General features: G+C 37.9%; 1 protein-coding gene across 2 annotated transcripts; it reads right to left on the reverse strand.

The window, feature by feature from the left end:
- Nucleotides 1-1,543: 1,543 nt before the first annotated feature.
- LOC134746265 (translation initiation factor IF-2) lies at nucleotides 1,544-13,264 on the reverse strand. 2 transcript variants are annotated; one of them, XM_063680609.1, is made up of 5 exons: nucleotides 13,077-13,264; nucleotides 7,787-8,544; nucleotides 4,001-4,129; nucleotides 3,396-3,572; nucleotides 1,544-1,856 (listed from the first exon to the last, which is right to left on the reverse strand). In XM_063680609.1, exons 1-5 carry the CDS (start codon nucleotides 13,095-13,097, stop codon nucleotides 1,601-1,603), a joined length of 1,341 nt encoding a protein of 446 aa, XP_063536679.1. In that variant the 5' UTR covers nucleotides 13,098-13,264; the 3' UTR covers nucleotides 1,544-1,600. The 2 variants fall into 2 exon arrangements, with proteins under 2 accessions (XP_063536679.1, XP_063536678.1); XM_063680608.1 differs by having other exon boundaries at nucleotides 3,396-3,575.
- Nucleotides 13,265-20,792: the final 7,528 nt, after the last annotated feature.

Below are 20,792 nucleotides of genomic sequence, written 5' to 3' on the forward strand. Positions count from 1 at the left end.
ATGAGGCTTATAGAGTGGTCATTTTTGGCGTATTATACCTAAGTGTATTCTATAAGGGTTAAGGACCTTTTTCAAACTAAGCATTTAAGATGGCGGCTTAGTGGTCTCATCAACTACTTTCGTTGTCACTTGTTCATCTTCCCGCTGATACAAGTAGCTGGTCCCAGGAGTAGTGCTGCTGCTTCCAGACGTGGTCTGGCCGTAAGTGGCTTGGCCATAATTGGCTTGGCCATAATTGGCCTGACCGTAGGATTGGCCACGATTATCTTGTCCGTAAGCGTTGGATTGGGTGCGGGATGGCTGGTTGTAATTTGGTCTGGTTTCCAAGGAGTTTACTCCGCTGAAATGTGAAAACGCTCAATTTTATTTTACTTACCCATATTACTTAACAGTTTCGAATGATTCACGGTTAGTTTCACTAGACTTGTATATATCCACCGGGATATAGACCGTGATTACCTTTTGTATGTGTTTTGTGTGTGTTTGTTCTATACAACTTTGACCGCCACCCGCTATCTTCAGTTACCCCTGAATAAGATGCATGTAACTGCGTCGAAATATCTTGAGCTCGAAAACAATACAAAAGGTAATCACAGTCCATATCCCCTAGTCTAGTCAGTCTAGTTTACCTATATTAATTTTAGCTTATACTGGGATATACGTTGTATAACTAAATATCTGATGTTGTATGAAGTGGTGGTGATCTAAATATTTTGAAATTGATAGTTCAATTTCGATAAAGTGTTGTAGTAGGTAACATGATGTCACTACTCTATCCTAGATGGCGTACCTATGCATTGCAGTGTTTAAATCTGTTTAAAATTAAACCATAAATGAGATGAGTATATGTTGTTATGAATTAAACTTCATGAAATGTACTTAATTGTTTATTTATCAAATGACTTATTTAGAACATACATAAATAAGTACACCTAATTTACTTGAGAACTGGCATGGTAAGAAAGTGGCATAGCTCTGTTACCTATTTATAGTATTCTGTATAGCTCTCAATATCTATTGTACACCCAACTGCAAAATGGCGAGATCATTTTATGAATTAATTCCCTCATAGTATGTCCATGCAATTTTTCAGCTCGCTGTACCTACATACAGAAAAGGAGAGGCAGTTGATATAAGCACACAATACATTTGTTCCTTAATTGGGTCTTATCCAATAAATCCTTAATACAATTTTATTTTTAATACTTAATTTAATACCTATCACTAATTCAAGGTGGATTCGGTTTCATAAATTCAAGTCACTTTTCGAATTGATGAAATGTTTCCCACATTTTTTTATTTGTAAAACTATTTCCCAACAAATCACCCCGATTGAGCTTAAAAACGTATTACCGTACGTGAAATTACACAACCTCTAAAATTTCTTGGAAATGTAATACTTTTAAATTATGCAGTGAAATTTAACCCTTTAACGGTCCATATAAAACATACGATCAAGCCTCGTTTCTTTAGGCCTAAAAATTCTGCATAAGAAAAAATACAAAAAAATGATGTGATGAGGCTTATAGAGTGGTCATTTTTGGCGTATTATACCTAAGTGTATTCTATAAGGGTTAAGGACCTTTTTCAAACTAAGCATTTAAGATGGCGGCTTAGTGGTCTCATCAACTACTTTCGTTGTCACTTGTTCATCTTCCCGCTGATACAAGTAGCTGGTCCCAGGAGTAGTGCTGCTGCTTCCAGACGTGGTCTGGCCGTAAGTGGCTTGGCCATAATTGGCTTGGCCATAATTGGCCTGACCGTAGGATTGGCCACGATTATCTTGTCCGTAAGCGTTGGATTGGGTGCGGGATGGCTGGTTGTAATTTGGTCTGGTTTCCAAGGAGTTTACTCCGCTGAAATGTGAAAACGCTCAATTTTATTTTACTTACCCATATTACTTAACAGTTTCGAATGATTCACGGTTAGTTTCACTAGACTTGTATATATCCACCGGGATATAGACCGTGATTACCTTTTGTATGTGTTTTGTGTGTGTTTGTTCTATACAACTTTGACCGCCACCCGCTATCTTCAGTTACCCCTGAATAAGATGCATGTAACTGCGTCGAAATATCTTGAGCTCGAAAACAATACAAAAGGTAATCACAGTCCATATCCCCTAGTCTAGTCAGTCTAGTTTACCTATATTAATTTTAGCTTATACTGGGATATACGTTGTATAACTAAATATCTGATGTTGTATGAAGTGGTGGTGATCTAAATATTTTGAAATTGATAGTTCAATTTCGATAAAGTGTTGTAGTAGGTAAATACACCTCGAGTATTACTAGTACATATGTATTACTACATTATTCATATTATCACGATACATTGATTAGCTTCTGTTAAATAATCAGGAGTGATAACCATATCACTTAAATTTAATTATTTACACATACAAGATACGCGTTCTAGGATTAAGGTTAAAGGAATTGTCCAAATTAAAATGTTATTAAGTAATACTAACTCATATTAGTTGTAGTATTTTAGTTTTTTAGTATTTAGTATTAATAATTTTAGTTTTAATTTTTAGTTAAGAACTTACTATTAATGCTATGGACCTATGAGTTGTCTGAAAATAAACGATTTTATTTATTTATTTTTATTTAAAAAAAATTCAGAATGTATAGATGGATGAAATAGATACATAATCATATTAGGCGAAGAAAATGTCTCTGGCAGTACCTTTCGTCTCTGTGAAGCATCTATATAGCTCATGCTTATCCACTAAATCCTCACGGTAGCTACTCTTCCCAGTGTGTACCATAATAGGGTGTAAACTAGACCCACCTCTCTCTGTAAGGCCGTGCACTCATACAGTGCCAGACGCTGGGCCCGCTAATCTAATCGCGGTTAATCCTGACACTAACTATTGTAGCTTGTGTTTAGTGCGTTTGAGTAATATGGCATTAGTCGACCATAGCTAGTCGCTAAATCTAGTCAGTAACTACTTTTACAATGCATGTCCTCGAAAAGTGAGTTTCCTACGGAGCCATATCATGCGGAAAGTACTACTAGTTCTTTTTGTTTTCAATTTTTTTTTTACAGTACATATGGTGCTACTTTCTCGCACTAGTGCGGAAAAGAGCACTTTTCGTGCATATGTCGAAAGTTTAAAGGGCCATATGTACTGTACAACGTTGTACGATACACGTGCGAATAGGTAATTCACAACTCGTGTCGATTTAAAACACTCCTTTTAATAATTAAACTTATTTGCCATGATATGTTTTTTTATTTACTCGCACAATGCATAGTAAAACATTGTATGATACACGTGCGTAAAGATGATTTTCGCATTTGTTGCATAAATAGCTATAGCCGGTGATAGATTCGTAGACGTCATAGTTAGACTAATTTTATCACCTCTGGTCGGAAACCAAACTACTCACCTCTGGTCTCTATAAGGCCGGGCGCTCACACTATGCCAGCCACTAGGCCGGCCGTAGCTAGCCGCTAAGTCCTGCCGGTAGCCACCGTAGCCAGTATCTGGTGCGTAGCCACCGCCACCGCTGGCATAAGGATCACGTTCACGGTAGACGTTCTGCCAACCGCTGCTCACTTCTGGTCTGCTAAAATGTTGATAAGGATACGTTTATTAAGGCCCACTTGCACCATTCCACTATCCCGGGGTTAACCGGTTAAACCTGGAGTTACCATGGTTACCAGTACATTTGACACATGGTTAACGGTTTAACCGTTAACCCCGGGTTAGTGGGACGGTGCAAGTGGCCCTAAATGTTTGTCAAAATATTACCCAAATACGTAACGTAGTGTATGTGTGTGAAAATGAAAATAAGCCTTCATATATGTCAAAATTATTAGAGACCAATCTTGGTCCGGTAAAACTCCACAAGGTACTAAAATATGCATTGAAAAATAAAAATATATAGAGACATGATACATAATGTTATTTTAGTCACTGTTAGACATAGGCTTCCATAGGGATGTAACATTACGAAGCGTTTTTTTATTAGTAGTACCTACTTAATATTACCTGTTATATTGCGGTCTGCCCCAGGCACCAGCGGCGCCGGCGTCTGGTCTTCCGGACGCGAAGTAGTAGCCTCTACCACCCGCGTCCCAACCGGCTTGGCCACGGTAAGTCTCGTCCCATGGTCTGAAACTAGGACAAACAGTCATGTTTTTTTTTTGGCCTTGGCTTGGGACAAGGGGAGTTCTTGGAGATTCCTACTTAATAAGCAGAATTGATGATGACGTCTAAGTTATCTCTGCACCGAATTGCCACCAACAAAATGTGGCAGTCGCTTGTTGAAAAGATTCATATAGTTTATTTTTTCTTTTATTTATTATTATAAACTGATCGGCGATTGGCCCTAGTGGAAAGCGAAGACAGAGCCTCAGATGGAGCTCACCGGTTCAGTAATAGCCTATTCAGTCTTGCTTTAAAGAGACCGAGGTTGATCAGGGAATTCAGATGGCGGGAGCGGATTCCATTCTTTAGCCATCCGTACCAAAAAGGAGGATGCAAAACGTTTCGTGCGAACAAATGGAACGTGGACCACGAAGGGGTGCATTGGCTTCCCGCGCCTGGATATCCGATGATGGTAAGGGGAAGGTGGGATCCGATCGTGCAGTTCTTGTGCGCACTCCCCGGAATGTATCCGATAGGCAAGCGACTCGACGGCGATGCTCAAGGCTCAGTATCTTTGACTTGACAGATGGGTCATCGCCAAAGAGTCTATGAGCCCGGAGCTCTATTGAGTCCAGGGCCGCCAGTTTTAAAGAGTTTGACGTTGGTTGCGCTTTCACATTGTCGCTTGTTAACTCTGAGCAGTTAGCTTAGACAGACTTTAGTATTCTACTACAGCAATCCGTTGTAGAGTATGTAATGCAATCTGTAGCACTAAATAGAGTAACCGTCAGGGATATCATACATATCCCTCGGTTGTGTCATCACTCAGGATAGCAATGGCAAGATATATATATATATATATATATATTATCGTCATCATCACAACAAAAACCACTGCAAAGTGCATGGCTAAAGCAAGAACGAGAAATGACTAAATGACGACAAATAGTTCTAGCATTTCTTTCAAGATAGAAAAACACTAATTAAATAGTAACATAACAACATTAGCCACTTTGAATTCAAGTGGGCGATACATTTAAAATATTCTTCATAATAAAGCAATTTATGAAATTACTTTCATGCTCGTAATCGAATGAGGAATTCAATTAATAGCTCTGTAAAAAAACAAAAGCGTAGTTTGCTTTTGGTGCTAATAAAAAGGGCAACAAACTTTAAGAGGCCGTAGTCGATTTTGGAGCAAAAATTTTAAATTGATACATTTAGTCGTTGAAATTATACTTGTTTTGTTACGTAATATCTAAATAACAAGTATTGGTTTCTATTAGCACGTTTTCTCATCTTGCCTTCTAATAATGAGGTCGCGAGCGTGCGTCACCGGTAATATGTGAAGAGAAGTTTTAAAATTTCATCAAAAAATTATGGTGGTAAATTATACAAATTGATGTATAAGAATAGTTTCAGCAAATGTTGTAGATTGTTCAAGTATCCAAATTACGTTGAAATTAAGTCGATTTTTCAGAGAAATTGTAACTTGTTTTGAAGTAATTTCTGGAGAAAATTGAATTCGTTTAACTTTCATTTCCTCGAACTTTAAGTCATATAACAAAAATGTAATCTGATAAAGGTCAAGTAAGAATATGTGGAATATAAATTTACCATTTTTAGCAGTCCAAACTTTACGAAATCTACAAATAAGAGCGACAAAATCAGTGCTTTACGCGCGTTTACCTAAACGTCCTTCAGAAAAAAAATCATTACTAATTTAGTGAGTCTGTTTTCAAAAAATTGATCTGATAAAAGGCAAGATAAGAAGACGTGCTAATAGAAACCAGTACTTATTATTTCAATTTGGTAACAAAAGGTGTACAATTTCATCGAATAAATCTATCAATTTTACATTTTTGCGACTAAAATCGACACCGGCCTCTTAAGTAATTAGTTAATTAGGATAACGGCAAAATGAAGTACCTACTGTTTATGTTTAATGGTAGGGGAGTAAACTAACGGTGAATGACATAAAAACTAGGCACCTTCTTGTCTATGGTTCACGACCTTCTCAATTTGAAATTGGAACACCCAGGAAACGCAAGTTCAATAACCGTATGGGTTCAACCGCTGCCCAGCAAGCGTAAAAAAATGGCGGAAAAAAACACGGCGGGAACAAACTTAGGCGAATTAATTCCAGCAAGTTATTTAGGTATTTAGAGGTAGCGGTATAATGTACTGTTGATTAAGTAGTTTGTAGATTGTCTTGCGTTTACGAGGTGTCTAAATTGCAGCGTAATAAGATAATTGTATGGAGTCGGTGTTGGCGTTATGTTGAACTAACTGCTATTGCAGCTATTGTCAAGTTTAGTCTAGGTACCGTTTAGGATGTTGTTTCTATGTGTTTAAGAGTTAATAGCTATTGAGCAGCGTGTTCTAGATTTAGGTAAGACTTGTACACGTAAGTACTGATAGAAAATATTTCTTTTGTGTTTGAATTTATTTACCTAGTAATGTTTACTTAATCCTTATATTCCTTACTAGGTACTTACGCAATTTTTAGGGGTGCGCCTACTTATTTTATTGCTGATATGAAACAGCAGTTTTTTTATAGTAATATGTTGTCTGTCAGTAATAATAGTTCAATTTCTCTGTCATGTTCATGTCGTTATGTCTACCGCTTATGCTTAATAATCACTACGGATATGGCGGCATATATCAGAAGAACTTTTTTATTCACATTATTGGGTTGTGTCAGTTGTGTGTGGTCCAATTCTGTCGAGTTTTTGTCATAAAACCGATTTCAATTGTAACGGTATTGAGATCGCGGTTATTTTGAAGTGACTAGCTAGTCAACTGAAATTAGATCAAATCTATTTGATAGAATGTATAGAGAGAGGATATAGGAGGCAAGCGAGCAGACAAATTGCCTAAGCGATTATCTTATCTACCTACAAATAAAAAAGTGTGTAGACTAGCGTAGCTTTGCCTACTTTGCGTGTACGTGTATGAATCTCTCTCTCTCGAATAAAGGATGACTCACGTTAGACCTTCGCTTCGTTTTCTATGGAAAGCATCACGTGATCACCTGTCGTCATAGAAAAGTAAGCGCCGGAAGCTCCGGCCCGGACACGGCCCGGTCTAACGTGAGTCATCCTTAAGAAGGGAGTTTTTAACCGGTATGTGAACAACGAGGCTTAGTTTTGGGAAAAATCACAACGACTAGATTATATGTTTGTTGTACCAAAACTACGCAATCCTAAAAAGTTCGCTCAACTCTCCACGCTATCAACAATAGGACAATGATGATCAATTGACAAACAGTTATGCCATTATATATCGCAGTAATTCGGGAAAGCGTGCTCTATTGACAACTGACATGGATACACGTAACGGACTGGTCATTTTCTGCTACTGAACTTCGCAATTGATATTGTGTGACACATTAGTAATGCGACCTGATTTATGATACAATATCAAATTAATCTCATCGTAGGACCTTCCGTTAGAATAGATATAGAATATATATAACAGAACATACATAACCAATATATTGCGAATATTTATTATTGAAATATAATTTTGGTGTAATTCAATTACTGACAGCGTTTGATATGGTAAGATTTACCCAATTGGAAAACCAGTTTGAATTTGAAAGTTATGGTGTGAAAATACGCAAAAAACAAAGTGCGCGTAATTTAAAGTGAAAATAACTTGGTAGTTAAAGTTTGACGAACTCACCTATCATGAGGCCCTCTGCCCGCGCTAGGTCCATAACCTCCATAAATGTCGTCATATCCGTTGCCTCTGTCATACCGCTCATCGTACCCTCCCACTGGCCTTCTATACCCCCCGTTGGCTCCACCACTGTATCCACCACCATACCCTCCTCCGTACCCCTCGTCATATCGCTCTTGGTAAGGGTATCTTTCATACGACGGTCGTCTGTAAGGATCATCGTAATACGGCCGTTCTCTTTCCCTGTAAGGGTCTCTTAGGAACCTATCGTAATAGTCCGGTCGATATCGGTCTCTGTCATCGTAGCGGTTCCTATCACGATCTCTATCGCGGTCTCTCCTGCCGCCGCTGCCGCTGGGTCTTTTTTCGTCATCGTACGGTCTCTTTTTAGCTTCATCATCGGTATCATCTGTTCCATTCGTTTTTCTTCTATCCGAGCCGAATTTTCTGTCATCGTCGTCGTCGTAATTCTTGTTTTTGTCGAAGCGATTTGAGGGTCTGTGTCCGCGCCGGTCGTCGTCGTAGCGGTCACGTGGGCGGTCGTAATCGTCATCGTAGCGCTCATCGCAGCGACCGCAACGCGCCGGTCGGTCGTACTCTAGCCGGTCGTAGGGCCGTCCGAGACCGTAGCGATCGTCGTAGTAACTCCGGCCTTGGCGGCTGAGTACCTCGGCGTTTGATGGTGTTAGGACTGTAGATAGGACTGTCTCTCCTGCGTTTGAAGCTTGCAGGAGATATGTCAGAGCTACAGCTGAGAAGACCTGCAACATAAATTGAAATGTGTTGAAATGGTCCCTTTAGCTACTTTATTTTTAGCTGAAATAAGTGTTAAATTCAAATAAAAATGTGCAGATTTTTTTCCATATATACCTATAATTACGGCTAAATGTCACTTGGGAAGTGTATTAATAGAACATTACCATATTTCCGGGTCCGCAGATCAAGGAAGCAAGTGTAAGGAATATTTACATAAATATGATGTCCATTAACCATTTTTTAACAATAATGAGTAACTGCGATAAAATCATTTAATAGGCGAAGTCATTGTTGGCGGAGATGTACAATTACGTACGTTATTCGATCTCACGCGATCTAAGCAATTAGTTGGCGTTATTCATAAACACGTTACATGCCTGAATTAAGTAGCTATGAATCGTTTGTCTCTATTTGTCATTTTGACTTATATATTTGTAAAAAAGGGATAAAACATAATTTAACAAAATCAGGCCCGTAAAATTTTATGAATAAGGGGGTAGGTCCTTAGCCACGAGCTTACCGAATACTTATGTTAGGTCCTTGTTGTTGTAATTTAAACTTATTGCATCAAGAAATTGGGTTTAGGTTTAAAAAAATCATCGAAAAAATAAAAAACGTGTACCTTACAATATTCTTGTACAGAATATCTTAGGTATTTTTTTAGACCAAGCAAAGCTTAAATGCTAGAAGGTAAGATGCGATAGTTCAGGAGGAATATTAATTCCTGAAATTTATAAAGGCATGCGTTCGGTCTAAGAGAGAATAACTATTAAATTAATAATTTAAAAAACCTCCTACGCATTATGCAAAAAAAAACCATTTATGCCAAAAATACCTTACATATCATTTTGGAAAAGAGCTATAACTATATGATACTCTTCAAACTGCTGGATCGATTTTTATCAAACATGGCTATAGACCACGCAATGCAAGAAAAACCGCATCGAAATCGGTCCATCCGTTTGAGAGAAACGATGCCACAGACAGACAGACTTGGCGTCAAAATTAAAACAACTGAATTATGAATTATATATTTTTTTCTTTTGGAGATAGGTATCTAACAGAAGTCCCACTGTGTTATGTTTATAGTCAACTATTGATTGCACGTAAAAAAAGCCGCATGGCGATTTTTACGGAATGTGAACTGATTATCATTTGAACAAATTGTATGTTTTCAAAGAAAATTAGCAAAGCAATATTTCATCGGTACCTACGATACATATATTATACGTCGGTCCAATCGAAAAATTTTTTTTTCGCCAGAAAATACTTATACGCTAATACAAATGCTACAATGTATGTAACATACGTTAATTATATAAAAAATCGAGGCATAAGTACATTAAATACCACGAATTAGTTTTATCTTGTACAGATCAATCAATACAATTGAAGGGTACACGGAAAGAACATGTCTAGTTACTTTTTTTGGAAAATGAGATTTTAATCTCAAAATGCAGAGCCCTTAATAAACTATTAGTTACAACTTCTGTTACCGCTGCAATTATAAATATAACTCTTTTTTGTCTCACTTTAAAAACACCTATACACGAAAATAATATAAACTCAAAATGTTGTCAAAGTGACTAGACATGTTCTTTCCGTGTACCCTTCAATTAATAACGGTGAGACTCAGTGGCGCTCTAGCCAGGCAGGTCGCTTTGCCTTCGGCTGAAACGGCATGCCAGCTCGAGTCTCGATTGTGATCCCAAAGACATCGTACGCAATACATATATAGGCGCAGATCCTGACGGAGTGTGGCGCCGGAGAAGCCGTGTTCATCCCGCGCATCCCCCTCATCCCGAGCAACTTCCCGTTCTGCTTCAAATGCCTACAGGTCCCCGTGAGCGTCTGCTTCGCCATGACCATCAACAAGTCGTAGGGGCAGACGCTGCGCGCCGCCGGCGTCAGGCTTAGACTGATTTGACTGGAGGACCGATTTGGATGATATTTGCCATGGACATGATTTGGATAGGTACAGTCAAGGACGTAAAACTACAAAAATGGTACTGTATCGTTCGATAATATCAAATAATATACACCTACTTCTCTATGTCGTTTAAATCACGTCAAAAATTTGAATAAGGGCAATAAAAATATTGATTTTGGAGTGTAGTTTTATTTAGTGGTACCTAATTGTAAAATATTTTATCCGGACTACAGTCCTCTAGCGTATCCATCTGTCAAATTTACTTCAAGTTCCGCATCTAGGGGAGAAGGAGATAAATTAGGGGTGCATTAGCCGCTTACTGACACAGACCGAATTTCACGCAGGCGAAGCCGCGGGCACAGCTAGTTAATAATAAAATACATATGACAGTAGTGTGACTAAAAATAACACACATTAATATTATATTCTAGTTATTATGACATGTCTGATGTTTTCCGTGTTTTTTATGCTTTGCGTGTGTTTTTACTTATCTTATTGACACATTGGGTCTATCTTTAATGATTAATGACAATAAAATCGAGTTTATTAAGGCAACATTATATGAGGTACTATTAAGACTAATATTTTGGTAGGCTTATATATATTTTTGACTAATTAACAATCGCGAAGCGTCTGGTTGACGTAACTGGTGAGTGGTGACCGAAGAGCTGGCGGCTCGCACAACGTATCAGCATTGCGATACAGCGAGGAAATGCCGGCAGCATCCTCGGTACAATGCCTCAAGGGCCTATTGTAGATTTAAGCTAGTTATTAATTTCGTTTACGTAGTATCACTGTATATAGCTTGTATGTAAATTAACAATAATAATTAATCTTCTTATAATGTTTCATTATACTTTTAGGTTTGTAAAACAAAACTAACTATATGATCCATATATTGACTTGAAAAGATATTTTCAACATTAATGCCTGGGTCTGCTCCACTCGTTTGGGGTCAGGTAACGGTACTTTTTGTACTAATTGGGTGTATAAACGGATCCCCACATGGTTAACCACCGGTGAAATAATGAAACACTTCTGATTTATAAATAAAACATTCCATGACTTAAGGAGAAATTATATTTCTACCTTCCACCATGAGAGCATGTGGCTATTTGAATGTACAATTTCGGCTTTCAAAAAAAGAAACAATTAACACTTTAGAGTTCTTAGGCCACTGAAAACAACATTTGCTAACTATTATTCTTCAGAAGTTTACCGACGCCTGCCCTATTATAATGATATTCGTACATATTATATATGTGCGTTACAGTGAGACTCCAAAAAGTTAGAAATATATTCTCGGAAATTTCAGGAAAATTTCACATAAATCCAAGGAATCGTTCATTTTGGAACAGAAAATTTCAATTACCATACAAAAATATGGAAATTTCGCAATTTTGGAAACTTTCCGACGGCATTCAGCGGTATGTCAATGTGCCAGTATATCAAGGGTCATGCAAATCTTTCAGTATCAAGAACATATTAGAAACCTAGAACAACGGAACGTAGCTACGCTGTGATTATTGCAAAACAAGGGCTGGCCAACCTTTTGACCACACGTCCCATCTCGCAAGACTTATGCAACCTAGGTAATAGCCCCCTTCCGGCACAAGTAACCAAACATTACAATGATTATAATCCGGCCTTCGTACTTGGCAATTTCATTTCATGTGATGTCACCCTATTGTTTTTTGGAGGCCACGCATTAAAATATTACATTTTTTGCGTGTGTGGTTAATTGTTGGTTTTTGTGTATTGAACTATTTATCGAGGTTAGTGGAACCTGAATTTATAGAATAGGGGGTATTACTGCAATGTTCTGCCACGTGTTTAAGTAGGCTAATTTGCATTGAATCGAGTCTTCTTAAACAAGAAATATTTTGTCGAAATGCATGAAGCTCTATTTTCAATTTTTTTTATAATTGACAACCGTATCGATAAAATTCTTATGCTTGAGTCGGAAGTGCCATAGACTATCCAACGTTGAAAAGAATAAGGTTGTTGTGTTGCATATGAAGTTGTAATACACTGACGAATAGAAAAAGAGTATTGTATTGTATTGTATGATGGTACGAAACCTTTACGAAACCCTCAAAGCACAAGTCCCATCACTCGATCTTGGCAATTTTTTTTATTCTTAACAGTACTCTGGTGCGCCATTACGACACCCTATACTATACACGTGCGAATAGGTAATTCGCACTTGTATCGTAAATTACTATTAAAGTTGTGTACACACTGCACATACACACTGCTGGTTTGTTCGTAATCGTTTTATAATTGGGCCATGGTCGATTGATCAAGATTATAGGATAGCTGTGTGATTTTATACAATATATCTTTATGGGTTTTTGTTAACACGCAATGTGTGAAAATCACCTATGACCTGGTATCTTTTTGGCTGATTATTGTTTTAAGAAAATATAGTGTAATTCGGTAAATAATCGTAGGAAGCTTGACTAAATATAAGTTTAGCTATCAGATTGATTTACTTAATCTAGACAATTTTTTATTTTTTATTATTTAATATTTTAAATCCTATTCGTACTCAATAATATCTATACGATCTAACCAGGCATGTTGCAAAAACTCTTAAAATCTTACCAGCATCTTCAGGCGCCCCATCTCAGTACGAAATCACTTGTAATTTCTACAAAAAGTTCATTCCCATCCCGCAAAGACACTGAACGCAAACCTGTTTCAAGCACGACAAAGACGCAATCTGTACTAGTCTTTACATTCCATTGTCTATGATACAGATTATAAAATTAAAAGGTAAAAAAACTGAAGTTGGGATTTGAATTTCGAATTTGATTTTGAATTGGCCGTTGCGCTGTGCGTTGCGCGCTGGCCTATGGCGGACTGACCGCCCGCGCAAGCGCCCTACGCTTATTATAATTATTAAGGCAAATCGTTGGCTTTTTTGTTTGGTCGTCCATCCGTCTGTATGAGATGAACTTTTCGAAGGCTGTGCGGCTATTTGCGATGGGAGATGGATTTTGCATGTACCTTTACATTGTATGTAAGTTACTGGACAGGTTATAGAAGGAAGGATGTAATTTTTTTTACTTACCTAAGGCCAGGATTACACTTGTGAGTTTTACTTACGTAAGTAGGGACACAGCTATACTACAGAATGTGATATGAATATCCTTATCTCATTCTAGCAAATAGCTTTGTCCTTACTTACGTAAGTAAAACTTACAAGTGTAATCCTGGCCTAAAAAAGTACCGAATTTTAAAGATTTTTAAATATTAAAGGGAAGTGGACTAAGGTCTGTGCTGTGGACAAAGGTGCGGTTTTACAATATATAGGTATACCTGATACCTATAAGTGTTCCAAATTTAATTAATATGCATTTTAAATAATTTATTGAATCAGGCGCCGGATATCAATGAAACAATATTAGTTTATTTTATACTTTATAGTTTCCGAGTATTGGCTGTAACCTACAGACAGACGGACGGACGATTAAACTTCAAATTAAATTCCAATTTTGTCAGTTTATTTAAAAACTCAAAAAAAATATTGGGTCAGGGGCGCCGATAATTTTTGAACCCGAAGCACTGGTGATCATGGCACTGGTCAGGGTGCCTCGCCGAAATTCCAACCATTTGCGCTCACTAGCGACCGAAACGCTAATGTCTCTGTCGCACTAATATAGAAGAGTGATAGAGAGAGATTACCGTTACGGAGCAAACGATTGGCATGTTGGCTAAGCACCCAGGTGTTTGGCTCTCCCTCTTCTATATAAAACAGTTTAAACCTCCTAAGGGCCAAGGTCCTACCTATAGTAAGTACTGAAGAAGTCTTCAGTTCGATGAAATTTAAATCATATTAAATTTTTTTTCAATTGGAACAGTCGCTTTCGCTTTGTTTCGTTCAATTTTCAAACGACGCAAAATCAACTTTATTACTTACACCTTAGGTTCAAATTTCAGTGGCAAATTTTGGATTTTCATTTGTTTTCATGCCTGGTCTTAGATTAAACTTGTAATTTTATTAATTTGCGACGAAATAAAGTTCCTGTCACACGAACAGTTTTTAGGGTTTCGTACCCAAAGGGTAAAACACGGGACCCTATTACTAAGACTCCGCTGTCTGTCTGTCTGTCCGTCTGCCACCAGGCTGTATCTCATGAACCGTGATAGCTAGAGAGTTAAAATTTTCACAGATGATGTATTTCTATTGCGGCTATAACAACAAATACTAAAAACAGAATAAAATAAATATAAGTGGGGCTCCCATACAACAAACGTGATTTTTTTGTCGTTTTTTTGCGTAATGGTACGGAACCCTTTGTGCGCGAGTCCGACTCGCACTTGGCCGGTTTTTTTTATCTTTAGCCCTTTGAATTTACATAAAGTTCAAAACAATTAGGTATTTATGTACAAAGAGCGCGCGTCATCGTACCTTAACTGCTTACAAATTAAATGCGAACAGTTTGATAGAAGTGAACTTAGATCAAGTAGGAAGAGGAAGCGCTATTGTTTTCCATCCCGCACTGTTTCCATTATAACAGGGGTCTCTAAACTTTTTAACCTGATGTCCATGGATATGGCCAGGCCTTGAAGATGCCCGCTGCATTTCGCAGGCCAGAATATACTAGTATATATATCAATCGCTTGTATATAGTTTTTAGCTCTTCCACATCCATTCGAACTTTATCCGGACAAAAATATTTTTATTTTTATTTTTTTTATTTTATTTTATTGGGAAACAAACAGCTTACAATCTTACACAATATACAATATATGGCCGGCTTACTTGTTCATAATTTGGTAGTTCCTAAGATCCATGCATACAAATGAAAAATAAAAAAATTGCCACTGGGATTTGAACCTAAAGTGTAAGAAATAGAGTTGATTTTGCGTCGTTTGAAAATTGAACGAAAAGCAAAAGCGACTGTTCCAATTGAATATGATTTAAATTTCATCGAACTGAGGAAGTACGGTCAGCTACAGAGAAGAGGTACCACCCCCCTGCATAGAAATTTGTATGCAGGGGTGGTACCTTTTCTCTGCAGCCGACTGTACCTTGGGCCTTAGGAGGTTAAGATAAAACATCATTGAAAAGCCTGACAGATTTAAGCCGTATAGTTATTCCGTCCGATGTCTAATACGAAAGATAAAGAAAAAACACAGACATTACCGATGATTAAAAAGTCTGGTCAATTGTCTCTTGGAAAATTCATTAAACATGAACCACGGGTAGTTTAAAATATAATTTTTAACCACTATCATAAATTTAAAAATATTTCAATGTCTTACTCTCACTGGAGTTGTCCAGTTAAGTCTGAAAAAAAGGTAAGTAAGGAGATCACCTGTGGCAATTAATATTTTGTAGGTATTATGCATTTCTTATATTCACACGTGATTCCACTCTGAACTTTGAACGAGAAAATAGTCGATTGACTCGTTGCGTATCACCACTTCTCAAATTGCTGCCATCATCGGCAACAGAGAGCGCGAAAACGAACATAGTCGTTATCGGTCTCTATCGCACGAATATATAGGTAATAGAAGAGCAAGAGAGAGGCAGATAACGAAATTGTTATTAATTTCTTTTTTCGCGGTAGCCAGTGTCGTATCGTATGTGAATGTGAACGAGACGCATCTAAACTACACCTGAACCGAAAATGTCGGTGCAGCGAACCGTGGCTGACACGTTGAGGGGCTTGTGGCCAACCGACCATACACTAGAACCCCTCGTTAATGTTGTTTGACAAATTACTCCGCGAAAATGTTAAGTTCTTTGTTTGACGTTGTTAATATTAACCTTTATTAACCTAACCCATCTTATGGAGCATGAAAACGGACACTTTTTAAAAATAAAATATTGCAAATAGCGACGAGAGTTTGTACATCGAGTCAAGGCTATTTCAGATATCATATATTTAGGGTAGGAGTTTGCTAACTTAAACCACTCATCCTCGTAGTTCCGGTTCTACAATTTGTACAATTATGAAAAAATTTGGTCGTATTATTTCATATACATTCCATAACAAAAAGCTCCCAAGTATTAGACATAAAATCATCTTCCAAACCTAACGGTTACATCGTTAAAACAACAATCACTTAGCACAATTCTCCATCGTTATTTGCTAATAAGCCGCCATTTTGATGATAATTTGTTTTAAATTCGCGGGTACGGCGGATGACAGATGTCAGCGTCAAGCGTAACGATGTGGACGTTGACATTGTGACTCATGTAGTCATGTTCCATAAATTATACCATAGACAATGTACTAAACTAGCTTACGCCCGCGACTCCGTTTGCGTGGAATGACGATGATGATTGATGAAAATTATCCTATGTCCTTCCCAGGGCATCAAGCTATTTCCATACCAAATTTTCGGTTTAAGCGTGAAGAAGTGAAATTAAGTGACAGACAGAGAGTTATTTTTGCCTTTATTGACCGAGCGTTAGCGAAGGTCTCCGTTACAGCTTGGGCAAAAATGGTTTCGTATGTCCGGATGTTTTCTCTGCTGGTCGAATTTTTCAACCGATAATCGTGAAATTTTCGGTAGTTCGATAGGATTTTTCTGTCGTTTCGTTTTTTTGGAAAATGTTCAAAAGGGTGGAAATTGGCATACTAGACTAGACTGTCAGTAGGATCTAAGGCACTTAAGACCATTGTGAGTACGCTTTTTGACCATTGTGACTCAACAAAATTGTATTTAATTTTTTTTATGCTTAAAGCTTATGAACAAACCTGTGATAACTCGGGGCACATTCTAGGGATTTGATATCGATAAAAAAGATGTCACTATATATTTTGCATCAGTCAGCCGCCCATTCAACGGCCATTAGTCATTATATTGTCAAAATAGTTTTGATAAAGAACTCCTTTCAGGCATATTTTACAAAATCAAGTTTTCGATATCTTGTATAGTTAATATTGTCTTCGGTTACCGCTAACTCACTCATGAAATAAAACTATGAAAACGGATTATATCGCGTATATTGAATTTATAATACATCCCAACGTTTCGAACTCTTTACAGCGTTCGTGGTCAACGGGTGACTGAGAAAAAATTACAAAATGCAAAAATACCCACATACTAAAATAATGAACAATCATAGACTACAAACTTTAAGGCTGGTTGTACATGCAAAATCGGTTCATAAGGCTAGTTATACACTATAATTATTTTTCAAGTAAAGATATATATATATACGCGATAAAAAAAAAAAAAAACTATGCCGGCTCCAACCCTACACCACGGACCCGAGAAGATTTAATTCCCTCCTAAATTGCAGGAGGGTATCCCAATATGGGACCGGCAACAAACTCGGCGGGACACATCTTTTCAAAACATCAGAATGTCCAGCATCATCCAACACTACGGTCTCACAGTCTATGTCTCGCTTGCTCCTTTATCAGGTGGACTACAGGATCCCAAGCTGGTGGTAGAGAAAAGCCATCTTCCCTATTAAAGTTTGGATATTTCTTAATCTCAATGGCCTCGCGCAGCATTCTGGGTATGTAACGCTTCTCCTTGGCAAGAACCAGAGGCTTATCAAACTTGATTGAGTGATTGGCTTTATCCATGACATGCTCACAGACAGCAGACCTAGGTCGACGGTGCTTGACATCAGCTATGTGTTCCTTCACCCGAGTGGAAATGCTCCGTTTCGTCTGCCCGACATATGATAGGCCACACTCACAGTCCAGCCTGTACACTCCTGCAGTCTGTAGAGGGGTATTGCATTTTACAGGCCTCAGGAATTGTGACATCTTCTTCATTGGCTTGAAATATGTTTTTATAGAAGCACGCTTCAAGATGTGGCTGATCCTGTCCGTGACCCCCCTGACAAAAGGCAGAATGGCAGGCCTGCGCTCAACTGTGGGGATCTTAATGTGGGACCTCTGGTTGACCCGCGGTATCCTGAGCTCGTTTGCCTGGAGCGCGCGCCTGGCATGCTGGAGCTCCGCGGCCAGATGCTGGTCATCACATATCCTCTGGGCTCTCTGAAACAAAGATTTGCTTACTGTAACAAGTTGACTGGGATGGTGATGCGATTTGCCATTTAAGTACCTATCAGTATGAGTAGGTTTCCTATACACAGTGCGACCTAGGGTGTTATCAGGATTTCTTTTTACCAATACATCTAAGAAGGGGAGAGAACAGTCTTTTTCCAACTCCATAGTAAATTTTATTTTGCTATGGATGGAATTTAGGTGATCCAAGAAAGTTGAAACACTACTTTTTGGAAGTATAGTAAAAGTGTCATCTACGTATCTTTTAAATATCTTCGGTCGCACAGGAGCCAATGAGAGTGCCCTCTCCTCGAAGTCCTCCATAAAGATGTCAGCGACTACTGGAGACACCGGAGACCCCATGGCCACGCCGTCGACTTGAAGGTAGAATTCACCATTCCATAGCAAGTAGCCAGATGTAAGGCAATGTTCCAACAGCTTAGCATATTCCTCTGACATGTTCTGCTCACCTAACCTCTTCTTGACAATTTCAATGCAGTCTTGTACCGGTAGGCTTGTAAATAGCGACTGGACGTCAAAACTGACCATGATCTCATCATCAGTCAATGTTAGGTCTTTAATCTCACCGATGAAATGGTAAGAATCCTTTGTATGCGTGCTAGTGTTACCACGTAATGCTGAGAGGGCTCCCGCGAGGTACTGAGCCAATTTATATGTGGGAGCATCTATCTGGCTCACTATGGGACGTAGTCCACATATAAATTTGCTCAGTACCTCGCGGGAGCCCTCTCAGCATTACGTTTTATTTCATCTTGTATAGTTTTTGAGATATCCGCTCTTGAAAGTTTATTTAGGACTCTCAATTTTATCTTGATTTTCTACATCAGTGAAGCTGCTAGGCCGTGTTTGGTATCGTTTTCGTATAAATTGGGAGTGTTGCTACGGCCGTGGACTTTTGATATGTTCACCTCCTCTAGTCCAAACAAAATTACGGAGTAAAAAATTGTGTTCCAAGCATTTCCCTCTATACCTTCATACCTTCTTATTGCCTGGCCTACATTAGGTATAATTAAAACTAAGTACTTCTAAAAGGTAGGTTATTCAACTCTACATACATACTTACATATTTTATCAGTTGTATTAATAAAATAGAATAAATAAATAATAGCCTAATGATGCGTTTAAAACCATTGTTGGTTTAAGTCTATTTGGTATCTAGTGGTACCAATTATTTAAGTAAATTATTAAAGTCATCAAAGAAAACTATTTTTCACTGATTAATACGTTTTATTAAAAAAAGGTGAAGGCCATGGATAATTAAACTACACTCAAGATCTAAGAATATACGTAATTTTGTATGAAAACTTCTATAGGTAGTGGCCCGTTTACATTGATCTTTAGTGTATCGGGAACCATTAATCATTTGCCAACAGAATGTCCAAATACGATGATTGGAAAGCAAATAAGGTTCTATTCATGAAATCACGGAACACGCCTAGCAACCGATGCTACATGCTAAAATAGATGCGAAAAATAATGGAAAAATACTCTTATTCCCCATCGGCTCTACATGGCTTTTAACAGCTACCAACTACACCCTCTCTTTCGCTTGAGATGATTATTAATTATAATACATCCTACGATTTTGTTGTTAAACTCAAATTATTTAGACTTTCACATGTCAAATACTATCATGGCAAGCTCTCAAATATTAATGTGTATAAACACGTCAAATCAGTGGTCAGTGTTCGGGTCGACGGCCTTCGTCACCCTCTGAGTGTCGCCCTACATCATTTGTACGTACATACTTAATAATTGATAGGTTTATACAGTAAGTACAGCATGACACGCAAAAACAGGTGGGCAATTGTAAACTACTATATACATACCTTCCTACTTACCTAGTTACTAGCACAACACAAGTGAAGTATATTTTTCACCACACCAGCTGGTAAAGGCTCTCTTGGTTGTTCAAAAACTGATAAGAAAGTTGCATTTTATTCACATGTGAGGCAAATTTTAAGTTGTTTCCTTATGTTGGCCGGTAGAATTGACTTTTAAATGATGATTTTGAAATATAAATATTTAATAACATTCATTTTGCTTAAATTTTGTTTGATATTTTACAGTTAGTATTTTCCTTGTTTTGGCGTGGTGAAAAATTTTGTGTTTCACTCGGTGGCAAAATTTGTTTAACCCTCATGCCTTGAAACCCTCGCAACGTTCAAGATTCCATTTTTCGAACCGCTCGCTACGCTTGTGGTTCAATTTTGGAATCTTTCGCTTGCTCGGCTATCAATATTAGCACGAGAGGTTAAACAACAACTTTGCCCCCTTGTAAAACGAATCATTATTTCACCGCACTCTGAAAGGC

This window comes from Cydia strobilella, chromosome 12 (genome assembly GCF_947568885.1).
Source record: "Cydia strobilella chromosome 12, ilCydStro3.1, whole genome shotgun sequence".
NCBI lineage: Eukaryota > Metazoa > Arthropoda > Insecta > Lepidoptera > Tortricidae > Cydia > Cydia strobilella.